The sequence below is a fragment of the Manis pentadactyla genome, chromosome 4, assembly GCF_030020395.1.
Source record: "Manis pentadactyla isolate mManPen7 chromosome 4, mManPen7.hap1, whole genome shotgun sequence".
In the NCBI taxonomy this organism is placed as follows: Eukaryota; Metazoa; Chordata; class Mammalia; order Pholidota; family Manidae; genus Manis; species Manis pentadactyla.
The window spans coordinates 184527623-184542669 of record NC_080022.1 but is presented as its reverse complement, the minus strand read 5'-3'; the positions used below and the strand labels follow the sequence as shown (position 1 = coordinate 184542669).

The 15047-nt window shown below is 52.2% G+C and overlaps 1 protein-coding gene across 8 annotated transcripts in view; it reads right to left on the bottom strand.

Annotated features, from left to right (window-relative positions):
• Positions 1–15047, bottom strand: part of TMEM94 (transmembrane protein 94) — a 32964-nt gene that overhangs the window by 12914 nt on the left and 5003 nt on the right. For 4 of the 8 annotated variants that reach the window (XR_008997448.1, XM_057501696.1, XM_057501697.1 and 1 more), the window contains exons 2-5: positions 9924–10052; positions 7994–8035; positions 545–664; positions 72–199 (exon numbers count right to left, since the gene is read on the bottom strand). Coding sequence is in view for 7 of the 8 variants with exons in the window: in XM_057501696.1 (XP_057357679.1) it covers positions 72–199; positions 545–664; positions 7994–8035; positions 9924–9947 (314 nt within the window). In the remaining variant the exon portion in view is untranslated. Of the gene's footprint in view, positions 1–71; positions 200–544; positions 707–5991; positions 6226–7993; positions 8036–9923; positions 10053–15047 lie in introns of those variants that run through there. The other 4 variants (XM_057501698.1, XM_057501699.1, XM_036900030.2 and 1 more) reach the window with 4 other exon arrangements.

The window sequence follows — 15047 nt, the reverse complement described above, 5'->3', positions numbered from 1 at the left end:
AGGGCAGCTCTCCGCTGGGCTGTCCCGGGGGGAACAGCAGGGCAGGCCTCCCCGGGGCTGTGGCTGCGTACCTGCCGGCCGGCTGGCTCCCGGAGCAGCCCAACAGCAGGAGCACAGCCAGCAGCATGAGCGAGGCCCCCGGCCAGTGGAAGCAGGAGCAGCGGTTACCGTGGTGCAGGAAGCTGCTGCTCCACATCTCCTGAGGGGCAGGGGCCGGACAGGGGGACGCGGGGACAAAGAGATGGGACGCTGCTGAGATCCTCTGCTAGAGCCTGCCCACTGTCCCCCCACATCCACCCGACCCAGCCCCTGTGGCCACCTCTGTCTCCCTGCTTTGGTCTCGGGGTCCAGCCTTGGGCTCCGGCAGCAAGTGGGGTCAGCACACTACTCTGAAGGGGAACCCTGGCTTCTTCCTGAGTTTTGGCGATGCCGTAGTCGGGTCATGCCATGCAGGGTGATGGGGCGAGGCACAGAACTGAGAACATGCCCACCCAAGCTTCTGCCGTCCCAACTAGGCCCTGGCCTCCCCAGGAAGAAGGTTCACCTTCCACGTAAGATGTTTTTTCTGCTTTCTCAGGTGTCCTTCGAGGACCGCCTCCAGCTGCTCCTTCAGGATGCTGAGGGCCTTCCTGGTGGACAGGCCCAGGGCCAAGGGTGGCTCGCCCTGGAGGGAGGCAGGAGGTGCTTACCATCTCCCAGGAGGCCCCTGCCAAGACAGGGCTCTCTGTCGCCCACTGGGCCTGTCCCCCGCCACATCCCCAGGCCCTTCCCCTGCTCCTCCTGACTCCTCCCCTCTCCTTCCTCCCCTGGCCCCAGTCCCTCAGGGTGTAAGCACATCCAAACCTCCACCAGATTAAAAGATGTTGGAGTACACAGTCCCCTACTCTTCAAAGCCAAGTTTAAAACAAAAACAGACACAAAACTGTATATACTCAGTGTTTTCTAACTTGACTCAGTTGAGTCCCCTGGGCCTTCCCTTAACTCTTGACCTGCAGCCATCAGTGTCTCCCAGCCACTCACCTCTCAAGTAACCTCTCTGCTGCTATCTTTCAGATTTCACAGGCCAGAAAATACATCATTTTCAAGTGGGTAGAGGAGACTTAACAAAGAGAATAACAGAGATGCTAGGTTTTCCTTGCTCCTCATAAAAGCACTAAGAAAAAAGTCCCACCATCCTCTGCGGCTGCCATTTCATAAAAGTGAGGATATTGCGACACTACTACATCAGGAGGGACACAATCTCAGGGGACAGCAGCTCCCCAGAGAGAACCGTGCACCAGTGACACCGGACCCTCATCTCACTGAGGATGGGAGAACGAGGTATAGATGAGAGTGGTCCCTGGTGTCACAGGGGACCCCCACACACATTGTCCAGTGTGACCTGGCCTGGCCTCTCCTTGTTGAGGCCCCTGTTCCCGGGCTTCTGTCCTACTTTCCACTTCTCTGGTTCTGGCTGTTCTTTCCCATCCACCCACCCAACAGTCCCCCCGAGACATCTTCTCAACATCTCTCTGTGCGTTTCCAGGGAGACCTCAGCCACGGTCAGGGAGTCACCCACCACCAATAGAACTCGTAAGTTCTACCTCTAGCCTGACAACTACCTGGAAGCTACTAACTGCCTCATAGCTGTGTCACAGGTGCCTAGGAGTCGGATCGTCCAGAAACCCCAAATTTGCCCCCCGCCCCCACACCACAGGCAGTACTCTGCCTGAGCTACCACACACCCCATCACCCAGGGCAGAAAACCCCACTCAGGCCTACCCTCACTCCCACCCTCCCTACCCTCATCGCTACCTGTTCCCAAACTAACAAACACTCCAGCCAGAGGGGGGCCCCACATCTGATCACATGACCCTGCTACCTTTCAAATCAGACCCAGACTCTTGAACACGATCTGTGATGTGCCAGCTTCTCTGGCCTCCTTCCTGCCATTCCACACACTCCCAGCTCATGTGCAAATACCTTTGTGTATTATGTGGCCGAGAGAACACACTCCCTGCCCCAGACAACTCTTACTTCTCCTTCAAGACTCAGCTGAACAGGGGGAGGTTTGTACTCCAATAGCACCCTGGGTGGCCCGGCTCACAGTCTGCCATCTCACGGAGAATTGTCATTGTCGATTCACTTGTCTGGCTCTCCACTAGACTGCCAATTCCTTGAAAACAGGTACCGAATTCTCCCACCTCCACACTCCTCCCCCCAGCCACTAAGATGTGCCTGGCACACAGCAGCTCCTCAATGAATACCTGCTGAATGAATGAATGCACATGTAGCTTTGCTGACCCCAGTAATACCTCAACCAGGGATTTTCGACCCGGGAGCTGTAGCAGAAACACCTGGAGCTCTTAAAAACGTGGACGCCTGGACCCTATCCCAGACCTACTGAATCAGAACTCTGGAGGCAAGGCCTTTCCCCGGTTGAATGTGATTCACAGGTCCCCAGCTCGGGGGGTCCTCAGAAAAAGGACACCCCTAGGGAAGCCAATGTCACAGGAGAGGGTTTTTTTCCCATGGCCACCTGAAGAACACTGACGTGAGTTACCACCAGAGAAATTCCTGAGCAGGAGGAGCAAAGCCTCAGACCTGGGGAGCCAGGAAAGGGACTCGGAGCTTCTGGCCGAGTCCTGGCCAAGGTGGCTGCGCCAGGATGCTCTGACCACAGGCTCGCCGCCCTCCTCCTTTCACTGCTACCACCGCACACCTGCCTTCCCAGGCTCTGCCCCAGCTTTGCCCACCAACATTCCAGATTCCTGCTCCCTGCCTGTCTCCATGTCCCCCCACTCCTTGGCAGCCTTACCCCTCGCAGGAACCCTCACCTCCACGACCAGAAGGGGCTGCCGGTGGGAGGGCAGTAGCCCACGGCTGCAGACCTGGCGTGGCACCTGAGCAGGCCCCCACTCCCCAGCCTCCTGCCAGCTTCCGCAGCCTGAGAGAGAGGACGCGCCCCAGAGTGGGCCTTGTCCAAAGATTTCCCAGGTCCCTTGCCTGAATCCCACCTAATCCCTGCTCTTCACAGTGGCTTTGGGTGATTATGAGGATAAGCACTGCTTCTTCCCAGAGGGGACAACTGGTTATTTCAGCTCAGGAAGAAATGGCCTTCTGGACAGGGGCCTGCACCCCAGCATTGGGCAAATAATGCACTCCAACCATCTGCTCCCACTTTGACAGGGATCCCGAGGCCTCCCTGAGAGGCCATGGTCCAGGACAAATGAACATCAGGTAAGGCAAAGGTCTGTACCTCTGCCTCCTCGAGTCCTAACACAGGAGGGAAGAAAATCCTCCAGGAGGCCTGCCCACATCGAAGGGGCTGCCCAGGCTCAGGGAAGAGGGAATTTGGAAGGCACAGCCGCTGTGCACCAGGCCCGGGAGAAAGCAGGGCCTTCTGGGCCTCCCCAAAACCCTGCCCTTTTCTCCTTCCGGTTGCACCTTCCGAACTCCCACTCCCTCTCCACAGTGAAGTGGGTGAGAGTTCCCAGGGTGGACTTGCCCAGGCCAGGCCTCCTGAAATGATAAAAGTGAGAAAACCTCCTAGAGGCAGGGAAGGGCAGGCTGCAGAGGCGAAAGGCTGCACGCCAGAAACAGGGGTTGGGAGACTGAACGACGGGCCAGGCAGATCCCAGGGGCTGCCAGGTCACCTGGGAAGCCAGAATGAGGACTGTGCTCAGAAAGGCAGGAAAAGGCTAAAAGGAGAAGCCAGAGAGCCAGGATGGTGTCCCTCCGGCAGCTAGGACTGTGGTCACACAGCTTGCCTTGTGGCTGTCCTGACATCTGCTGCCTTATTCCATGTGCCCCCAAGCCCAGGACCTCCTCCTCCCTCGCCCAGCAATGATTCGCTTTCTCTGTGTCCCCAGGTTCCTAGAACCTGCCTGCTGCTGCTCTCCAGGTGTGAGAGGTATGGGCCGGCGGGTGGCAGATGCTCCTGGGCGGGACCAGTGGAGGCCGGAGGCCGCCTGCACAGCTGTGTGCATCGCCCCCGCATGGTGTGTCTGGTTAGGAGCACCGACCCCACACTGGCGATTAAAGACAGCACAGCAGAGGAAAAATGAACCATTCTGTAATTACATGCCTTCCAAAAGTGCCTGCCTGCACAGGCTGGGCCTGGGGTGAGGAGACAGCCTTCTGGGCCAGCCCATTCTCTACGGCCCGAACTGCATGATCCAACTGCCACAGCCCCTCACCAAAACCGAAGGGCAACTCCTCCCCGGCCTCCGGCAGGAGTGTCCCAGTTACAAGTGCACTCCCTGCTTCTCATTATGCCATGGTGTCCCCCCATGCAGTGTGAGGCCAAAGCTGAGGAATGTGGTGGAAGACCCTCACCCTTTCCAAACGAAATTCAGAAAGGGCTGGTGGGTGAGGGGCTCTGCCAGCCTTCCTCAAAGCATGAGTTAGACTGAGCACCCTGGGTGCCTGGGCACCAATAGAGAGACTGCAGGAGTTTGTTGAAGAAATAAGGACCTGAGTCACACACACACACACAGTCTGAGGCCTGCTTTTCTTGCCTGTAGAGCCAAGAAGGGTAAGGAAAACCTAGCCCAGCCTTCAGTACCCAAAGGCAGTAATAGATTCTTCCTGCTTCCCAGATGCTCGGAAACTCCCACCCCATCGCACCGTTAGGCACCTCCAGAGACGTTTCTGGGGCAAGAAGCGATGGCTAAGCAAGGCCTCTACCCCAGCGAGCGGGGGCGACACCCAGCTTCCCCACTTACACTGATGCTGTGCAGGGAGAAGCAACTCCATCCCACTGTTTTAACTGCTTGAGCTCAGCAGCCACCTCGACAGAGAGTAAGTCGAGGCTCTAGGAAGCCCAGCTCAGGCAAGGCTGGGACAAACGCCCTTCATGAGCCATGCTGCTACTCTCTGTCCCCTCATCAAAGGGGGACACTGGCAGGGCACGGGGATTAGGGGGAACAGCAGGCTGGTGAAAGGACTCCATCCAACACCTCAGAACTACAAGCAGTCTGTTGCTGAGCAGGGCCAGTTCTGCAGGGCCTGAAGCTGAGCCCTTGGGTCAGTCTAACAAGTCTTCAGAGAGCCAACATCCCTGGGGTCTCCTGCACCACCCCAGTCAGATTTCTCAGGTGGCCCAGAGCCATAAGCCCCATCTCCAAGCCCCTCTCCTTTCAGCACGTCCCCCGACCCCAAGGTTCTTACCCCAGTCATTTTCCTTCCTATTCTACCTGTTTCAGGAGCAAGCGGAATCAAGGTCCCCTAGGCTCAGGTACAGCGGTTATGAATTTACACCTTGATCCTTGGCCTTGACAATAGCAGGTAACCAGTAATTAGAACTGGCTGGCCCTTCGGCCAGGTCCCCACCATCACAGCTTTCTTGGCCAGCACCAGTGGAGAGGGGACCCAAAGCTGGATACCATATAATGCCTGCATTACTGAGGCAGGGAATCAGCTACCATACACAGGGCCTTTAGAGCAGTCATGATAAATTCTTCTGAGTGTGGCCAGACTCAGATGTACTCTGAAGCCAGGCGAGTCAAAGCTGCAACCTTCCTCCTCTTCCTAGGGCTACTGGCCTCATGCTGACCTTGGCACTTCTAGCCATCTTCCTCCTGCAGCCACCAAGACCAAGAAAGAAATCACCCCAGTCCCAGTTGCTCCTGAGTCAATGACCCATGTGGTCCAGCAATAAAACCCCCTTCCTGGCCTCAAGAAGGGGTGGCATCCAGGCCCAGAGCTTCCTGTCACTTGTGCATGGAGATCCGGGTCCCAGCATAACTTGAAAGGATGCCCCACCGGGAAGCCCAGTTCTAGTCCTACTCTGGGTGACTCAGGACCCTGGCTGGCAGCGCCCTAGACATGGTGGCTTTCGGGCCCCCATCCCCAGCCTCCTTCCATGGTTCTAACCACCTCGTAGTCGAAGCAGCCTCCAGTGCGGCATCCACTTCAAGGCTTGTGGTGACCGCTAACCCAGAGCCTCCCGCACAAAGCAGGGGACAAGGCGTTTGTAACAGACATGCAGACACAAGCTAGCATACTCACTTTGCTGCGTTTGCCCTGATGGGGCATCCATAGCTCCGCCTGCTTAAAGAGCATGGGGAGAGCTGAGACAGGGGTCAGCTACAGTACTTCCAACACCACCCCTCAGAGAGAGAGAAGAGATGGAGACACAGAGAGAAAGAGTGAGGGAACAGAAGACAGGGGACAGAGCTAGGGTGTCAGTAGGGAGCTGGTGCTGCAGAGCATCCGCACAGCAGAGTGGAGCTCCAATCTGCTGATTAATTCAGCCTATTTCCAGCCACTGCAGATTTCGGGAGGAGGGAGGAGGCAGCAGTGCTGGAACAGCAGCCTGAGCGAGAGGGAGGGGCAGGAGGGGGGGGAAGGAGGCGGAGAGAGGGCTCGAGAGGAGAAAGTTTGTAGATGCTCTGCCAGATGTCCAGGAGCGCAGCGCATTCATCAGAGGAGGCCACTGCAGGGTACGCAGAGGGGCCATGTGCAGCCCAGGAGGCGTGGATACATGCGCAAAAGAGAAGCTGTGCTAACGCTGCTGCCCCGGGCCCTGAGGGCCACGGCATCAGGAGCACCTGGGCTGTCTTTCCAGCCCACCTTTCCTTGGCCCCAAGTCACCGGGCAAGGTCGTGAGCCTGTGTCCGTGAGAGATCCCCCAAATCACTCACACTCCCAGCATGGAGCCCTGCCAACAACAGCTCTTTCCATAGTTAGAGCTGCAGGAAGGAGGGGAGAGGGGACTTTCGGGTTATTAATAGCAGCACATCCTGTGTGGAGGGGGAGCACCGGTGATGGGGGAGACTGGAGCAGAGACCTCTGAGGGGCAGAGCAGGGGCCAGGAAGCAAGAGAGAGGAAGAATCCGAGGAAGAGGGAAGAGCCAGCCCGAGCCAGCCTGCAGGGCCTCTGAGGAGCCCAACACCTAGGACCCAACACCTTCCCACCGGGTAGGGGTGGGGCTCCAACAGCCACAGGCTCAACCAGCAGGTCATGAATGGCCAGTGCAGTAAGACACACCTGTCTCAGGGCTGCTGGGCACAGGGGACTGCCTGTGGACACTGGGCCTCATCTCCAGGCAGAAAGAGGCGGCCAGTGACCTGGAGTTCCTGCCTCAGCATCTCTCAGAACCAAGCAGAGCCCGAACATCACTCTGGGACCCTGAGTTTGACATACAGGAAGCTCTCAGCCCAGACCCTTGGGTGAAGGGGTGGCCAAAGGAAACTTTGGGAGTGGACTGGAAACTTCTCTGCCTCCATCCAGGTCACCCTTAGGATGGGGCTGCCAAACCCCGAGGGACAGGAAACAGCCTAATGGGTCCAACCACCAGGGAGGAGGCTGGAGCCAGAGCACATTTCTCCAGGGCCCTGTTTCCTAGACGACACCACTCAAGCTGCAGGGAAGGAAGAGGGAGCCTCAGCGGAGTTCAAGCTGGCCTTTCCCCTCCCCACTCTCCAGCACAGCTCCCGGTGGGGCCCCTGCCAAACCCAGAGCTGAATGGGAACAGAAAGGAGGGGCCATGCAGTCCAGAGGTTAAGGGCAGGATGTCTCCACGAGGCACAGGCCAGGGGAGGAGGGGTCAGCTTCTGAGCCAGCCTCTCTGAGGCTGGCTGCTGCCAGTGCAGCTGGGCTGCAGCTTTAGCAAACTGCCAGGAGATACTCCTGTCCCCGTCCCCGGCATCCAGGTCACCCTTCCCCTTAGCTTTCTACCAAGGCACTGCTCTGTGGAAACAGTTAAGCAAACACTCTCCTTTCTGTGCAACTGGCCCTAGAAAGAAAGCTCACAGGGTCTAACCCAGAGGTTCCGCAGGGCCCCCAGCACAGCCTCCCCTGTCCTGCTCCATTCCTACACTGGCCACTTCAGCAAGCAAGAAGGGGAGCTCTGCATCTCAGAAGCAGAAACCCAGACTGTCACTACTAACGCGTGTCTACCACTGGCCAGAGGAATAGAGATGGGGGAGAGGAGGCTCTGATGGCGAAAATCAACCCACCACAGCCAAGCCATTCCTGGGCGACAGCCAGGGACAACGGGCCCCTTACTGTCAACTCGCTCCATCCAGCTCTCCTCCAAGAAGCCCTGGACTGTCGGAGGCCACAGGGGTTATCCTTAGAAGCCCATTTATACAACTCACGGGGTACCTCCGGGTGGAACCCTGCCAGGTTCTAGTAACTGTACTATCAGTTTCTCAGCCAGACTGTTAGTCTCCAAGCTGGAGGCCACCTCCCCGATGCCTAGTTCTACCAACCCAAAGGAAGTGTTCCATAAATATGTCTGGTGGTGATGGTGAAGGTGCTTTCTAGCTCAGGCCTCATCTATAAAGAAAAATCCTCCTGGAGAAATCACCCCTGAGAGCTGTCTAGCCTGGGCTTCCATGTTCCTCCCGAGGCTTGAGAGAGAAGCCAGCCCCTGGATCAAAAGAACTTTGTCCCCACAACTCACTAGGAACTGGTGTTTCAGCAACAGGTTGAAACCAGAGGACAGTATTGTCCTCTGTTTTGGGGGCATTCGGCCCCATCTCAGGCAGGCCACCACACTGCACAACGTCACAGCCTCTGAGGGGTGCTCCCTGGAATTGAGCGGGGCACAGCCCTTGCACCTATATGCAGTGGCCTTGCACCCAGGCTAGAGGAGAGGCAAGTGTCGCTTTCCCTCTACGCCAGTCACCGCTAGGATGGACACCTGCAGGGCAGCCAGAGGCATCTGTGAACCGGAGGCTGAACACCCTGCTTCAAGTTCAGGTCCACAAGCCTGTTCCAGAGCTGATGCACAGTCATGTGAAGCCTTGAGTTGAACAAGTCAGCAGTCAGCCATGCACCACCAGAGGACCAGCATGTCGACCCACGGCTCCCTCTCCAGAACCTCCCAACATCTCTTGTGCAGGAAGATCACCACCCATAAGTTCAAGTCAGTATATACTAATAAAGCCCTTGTAACATTCCAGGCTCTATGTTAGGAGCCAGGGACACTGAGATAAAGTGGGACAGGTTATTTCAGTACAGTGTGGCAAGTCTGATGGTGGAGGGGAAGGAGGGCATATCTGGAGAAGGGGATGCTTAACCTGGGTCCTGAAGAAAGATTAGGACAAGTCTGCCAGGGAAAAGAGTGGGGAGCATGTCAGGGTAAGAGCCTAGGTGTGGGGTGTGTGCCCCAACTCTGAAGCATTCAGAATTACTAGTGGTGAGGCAGGGGAGGTAGGGACACTGGGCCCATGTGCAGGAGCGGGATTATGAAGGGCTTTGCACGCCACACTGAGAGTTTCAGCAGGTGGCGCAGAGTCCTTTTAAAGTCCCTTAAACAGCAGGGGTGACAAAAAGTAGCCCTGCATCTTGGATAGCTTTCTCTGACAGCCAAGAGGAGGAAGGAGACCTGAGACAGGGACCTGTTAGGAAGGTATGCCAGACATCCAGAGATGGGGGGACCTCAACTAGGGCAGTTGTCACAGGAGAGGGACGCTCCGACTGCTGACAGTCTGCCTCCATGCAAAGATGGTGCACCTGACCAGGCTGGGAAGAGGCCAATCTTAGGCACACCCGGACCTCCAGCTGATTACGCAGCTGTTTGGAGTCTGACTGGGGAGCTCGTCCCTAACCACAGAGAGGGTGCCCAATGGCACACAGCATGGCTCAGCAGGTTGGGGTGGAGCCCCAGCAAAGAGCAAACAAACGAAATTACAAACCCCTGAGCAAGAAGTGGAAGGCTGGTGTGGAGCAACCCAGATTAGAAACCCGCTCCCACGTGGCTGTGCTGACCAGCCCGCCCTCTGTCCTGTGTGTACACTTCCAAGTTTGCTTTCCAGACTAGCAATGGCACCCTCTCAGAGGGGGTCACAATCCCATGCCCCAAGCCTCTGAGCCCCCTCTCTCACTTTTGTTTTAAGGCTCCCAAGTGAGGACCTCCCAGCAAACACAAGTGGGGGAGTCCAGCAGAGACACACAGACAATACCTGTCAGGACATCACAAAAGGCCTACCATGTGCTTCTCCGTCAGGTCCATGGGTCCGGAGTACTGTAGGCATGCCCAGATGAATGTGGTCACCCCCGAAAGGAAGGTTCCTCCCCAACATGTACAAACCCAGTGATTCTGCCAATCTCACAGCATCTGGGGAAAAGAAGGAAGCAATCCCCTAAGTCCAGGTTGCTAGAACGGACGGCTCTTGTGAACCAAAGCAGGGTCATCTGAACAATGGTGTTATTTCTGGGAAAGAGCCGGTCCCCAGCCCCTGGCTGGCCCCATCCTGCAGCACCGCCTCCCAGGCAGTCAGCTTTGGACGAAGCCCACCCTCTGAGGCCAGCAGGGACAGGGCTAGCAGCAGATGTGGCAGGGGGGCACACTGCCCCTTTTGTAGCCCCAATCTTTGGAGGCACATATGCTCCATTCCCCATGTGCTCTTTCAGTCACTGACTTCAGCAGGCAGGAGAAATCACTTTTTAAAAAGTGACGGTTAGCATGAAGGTAAACTGCATATACCTCGAATAATCAGGGGAATGGAATGGTGGGAAGTGGAGACATGCTCACTCCACTGCTGCCACCAGGAGCACCTATGTCCAGGTGCTGGGAACACATACCACACATGTGCACACAGACTGCCCACCGTCCGCCCAACCTTTCGGGCAGGCTGCCAAGAGGGCGGCGCTCAACAGGCACCTGGGCTGTGGTCCACAGGACATCAGTCTGGAAAATGAAGATCAGCCCCACCTCCCCGCCCACCACCACCCTCCCCACACAACCCCTGACCCTCACCCACCCAGCCTGGCAGCCAACACACTTTAATGATTTCAGACCAGGGCGTGTTTGGTAAAAAGTGCCACTGAGTAATCTGGTTTGGTGCCAGGTGACTAGTCGTGGAGAAAGCACTAACCTGCTGACTAGGGCAGTTCTTTCTGGGGCCTGCAGCAAAGCCTCATTAAGAGGAGCTGGTCAGAGGCCCAGGAGAACTGATCCATAAAAGAAGGGTCTAGAAACAATTTTTAAAAAGCTGGGTCCAGGGGACCCCAGCCAGGAGGCTCAAGCTCTGCAGCCTCCAACTCCACTCCAAACCCCCTCTGATTCCTCACAAGGCGGCACCAGGACCGACATCACAGGCCTGTGCTTCCAAGTCTCTTTCTACCCCTGCCTTTCCAGCAGGGCTTTCAAAGCTGAGCTAGCCCCTAGGGCTCAGAGACAGACAGTGACACTGGAAGCAGCCTCACAATGCAGTGACATTTGGTCTCTGGCAGCCAACTGAAATGGGATCCTGGAAGGCTGAATCCACTTCTCCCCAAGGCTGTTCTGACTTAAGCTGCCCAGGCCCTGTTTATGAGGACAGCTCAAGGTCCCCATGCACCCCGTCCCAGCAGGGGTTGGATGAGGTAGTCACCACACAGGGAAAAGCACCAGGAGCCAGATGGGGATTGTGCTTAACTCCTGCCAACACTGCAAGTGTGAAATAACTCTGTGGCCAGCTGGAACCACAGCAGTTCAGAAAGGGCAGCCAGGAGCAGGACATGTTTCTAAGAGTCTCTGTTTTCCCATCACTCCATACATGGGATTCTGAGAAAGAGCTGTCCTCAACTGCCTGATCTGAAACCGGCCGTTGTATCCTTAAAGGGCTAGTTCTACTCCTGGTTCACTGCGGGTAAAAAAAAAAAAAAAAAAAAAAAAGCACTGGCTTCAAAGCCAAACACCCCAGGTTCAAATCCTGATTCTAACATGTATCAAATGCCAAATGACCTTGGCAAATTACTTGTGTCTCTGAGTCCTTATTCATAGAATGATACCTATCTCACAGAAGTGTTAACAAGAATTAGGTAAAATGTTACACAGAGAGTCTAGTACTCTATTTGCCACATAGTAGGTCTTAATAAGTAGTTGACATCACTATCATTAGCAGACAAGAAATATGAACAAAGTGCAACCTAGGTCAAGAATGAGGACTCAAAAGCAAGGAGAAGGAAAAGAAATGAAAGGCATAAAGACCATAAAGAAATAAGTAAAACTGTCTTATTTGCAGAAGACTAGATCATATATGTAGAAAATCCTAAGGAATCTACAAATAAGACATTAGAACAAATAAATGGGCAAGATTGCAAGATACAAGGTCAAAATGCAAAATACAACATAAATTAAATTTCTAGATGCTACAATGAAATACAGGCAAACAAAAATTTTTAAACATCACATAATAGTACAAAAAAACTCCATGAAATACTTAAAGATGACTGTAACAAAAATACATGTTATACCGTACACTTCACACTGCTGAGAGAAATTAAAGAAGACCTAAATAAATGGAGAGATATGCCATGTTCACAGATCAGAAGATTCAATATTAACATTAATTGTTTAAATAATTAAATAATATTTCTATGTATACTAATATATTCATGTTTATCATAAATTAATATATACCCATTAGAACAGCTAAAAATAAAAAAGGCTGACAATATCTAGTGTTGGTGAGGATATGACCTCATAAATTGCTGGTGATAATGTAACATGGTACAACCACTTCAGAAAACATTTTGGCAATTTCTGAGAAAGTTAAGTATACACTTACTAATGGCCTGTAATGAAAACATCTGTCCTCAAAAAGAACTGTATACAACTGTTCCTAGCAGCTTTATTTAAAAGAGCCAAAAACTGGAAGCAATCCAAACATCCATTCACAGGTGAATGGATGAACAAGTGTGGTACAGCTATACAATGGAATTCTACCCAGACACAAAACAGAATGAAGTACTGACACACGCAACGATATGGCTGAATCTCAAACATCTGCTGAGTGAGAGGAGCCAGACACAAAAGAGCATATAGTGTGTGATTTCATACATATAAAATTTAGAGCAGGCAAAACTTATCAGTAATGACAGCAAGCAGATCAGGGGTTGCCTGGGGGTTGGGGGAGGGAATGACTGCAAAGGGTGCAAGATCTTCTGTTCAATATCTCGACTATGGGTGGTGGTAACTGGAGTGTATGCATCTGTCAATCTTTGAATGATATACTTAAATAGGTGTCTTTTACTGTGTGCAAATATTGCCTCAATGGAATTGATTTTTAAAAAGTAAGATGGGATCTGAGATTCAACTAAATCAGCTCAACCAACCTCTAAAATGCCCAGTACATACAAGATTTGGCAGATATAAAATAGAAGAGACAATGAAGGAAACAAATATTTATACCTATTTATACCACATTTATCTATTTTTTATACTGTGTATATATATTTATACTATATATACCTACTGTGTATAATAACTGCATTTATTTAATAACTGTAAGGAATGGTCCTGTTTTCACTGAAGTATAAGATATGGTCCCTTCCCTAGAGGAATTTATAAAGAGCCAGTTTGGGGCTATTATGAAAAAAGATAACTAAAACTCAAGTTGGCATTGAAATACTAAATGAGAATTGCAATTAGGTGCTGCAGGAGTTTGGGGAGGAAGAGATCAGGACACTGGGGGCTGGGGGCAGGGCTCGTTTCCTGGAAGAAGCAAGTGGGAGCTATGCCCTTAAGAAAAAGTAAAGTAAAAGAGGGAAAGCAACCCAAGCGGGAACTCAAAGTCCCAAAAAAGGGACCAAGGAAGAAATTCAGGTAGCCTTTTTTGAAAGATGGTGATCTGGCCTGTTTGGTTAGAGCAGAAGGCCTGAGTCGAGAGGAAGAAATGAAGGGCCACAAAAGCAATATAGAGGTTTCTCAAACAACTAAAAATAGAAATACCATTTGACCCAGGAATTACACTCCTAGGAATTTACTGAAGAAAACAAGATCCCTGATTCAAAAAGACATATGCACCCCTATGTTTATCGCTGCACTATTTACAATAGCTAAGATACAGAAGCAACCTAAGTGTCCATCAGTAGACGAATGGAGAAAGAAGATGTGGTACATAAACACAATGGAATATTATTCAGCCATAAGAAGAAAACAAATCCTACCATTTGCAACAACATGGATGTTGCTAGAGGGATTATGCTCAGTGAAGTAAGCCACATGGAGGACAAGTACCAAATGATTTCCCTCATTTGTGGAGTATAACAACAAAGCAAAACTGAAGGAACAAAACAGCAGCAGACTCACAGACTCCAAGAAGGGACTAGCAGTTACCAAAGGGAAGAGGCTGGGGAGAAGGGGATTAAGGGGTATTATAATTAGCACTCACAATATAGGTAGGTCACAGGGAAGGTGGTATAGCAAGGAGAAGACAAGTAATGACTCTACAGCATCTTACTATGCTGACAGACAGTGACTGCAATGGGGTGAGGGGGGGATTGATAATATGGGTGAATGCTGTTCATATGAAACCTTCATAAGATTATATATCAATGATACCTTAATTTAAAAAAAAGAAATGCCACATAGGACGGGGAATCGAGACAGAAATGCAGACACCCCTGAAGGACAAAATAAAGGGATCCTTGAGGAAGCACTCAGGGTTTCTGAGTGGATCCCAGTATTTTAAGAGGGTAGAGAGTGGATCTGCAGGGGAAAGGAGAGATATTACAGGCAGAAGAGTTAGAAGAAAATCACAGTAATCCTCATTTGCCATGACAAGTATCTAGATAAAGCTGCACAGGAGCCAGAGAAACAAAGGGAAGGATGGTTCCTGCTGTCAAGCTCAGAACCAGTACCAAAAGGAGCTAAGTGGGTGCCTAAGGTTCAGGTTGAGGGCGAGCTGAGAAGTTGGCTGCCCTAATCCCTTCTGACACCATCTTCATTAGCTGGGCTTGTACTCTGGCCATGCCCAACACACAAAACATCCAGTCTGGTGGACTTGTATTCAGCCAAAAGGGATGGATTGATGTTCAGGTGGAGGGAGGTTTTTAATAGCAAGCCTCAGGGTTCTATCCTTGGTGGCATCCTAGTCAATATTTCTGTCAATGACTTGGATGAGGAAACAGACAGTGTGCTAATCAAATTCTTGGCTGGTGTAAATCTGGAAAGGGGATCAAAGTCAAGATCCAAGAAGATCTCAACAGACTGAAATGATGGGCCAAATCTAATACATTCAATTTAGTTGTAATAGATTTAATATTAAGTCCTGCACTTAGGTTAAAAAAACTACTGAATAAAACTATTATAAATAGCTTAGATGCAATTTCAACACAAGTAACA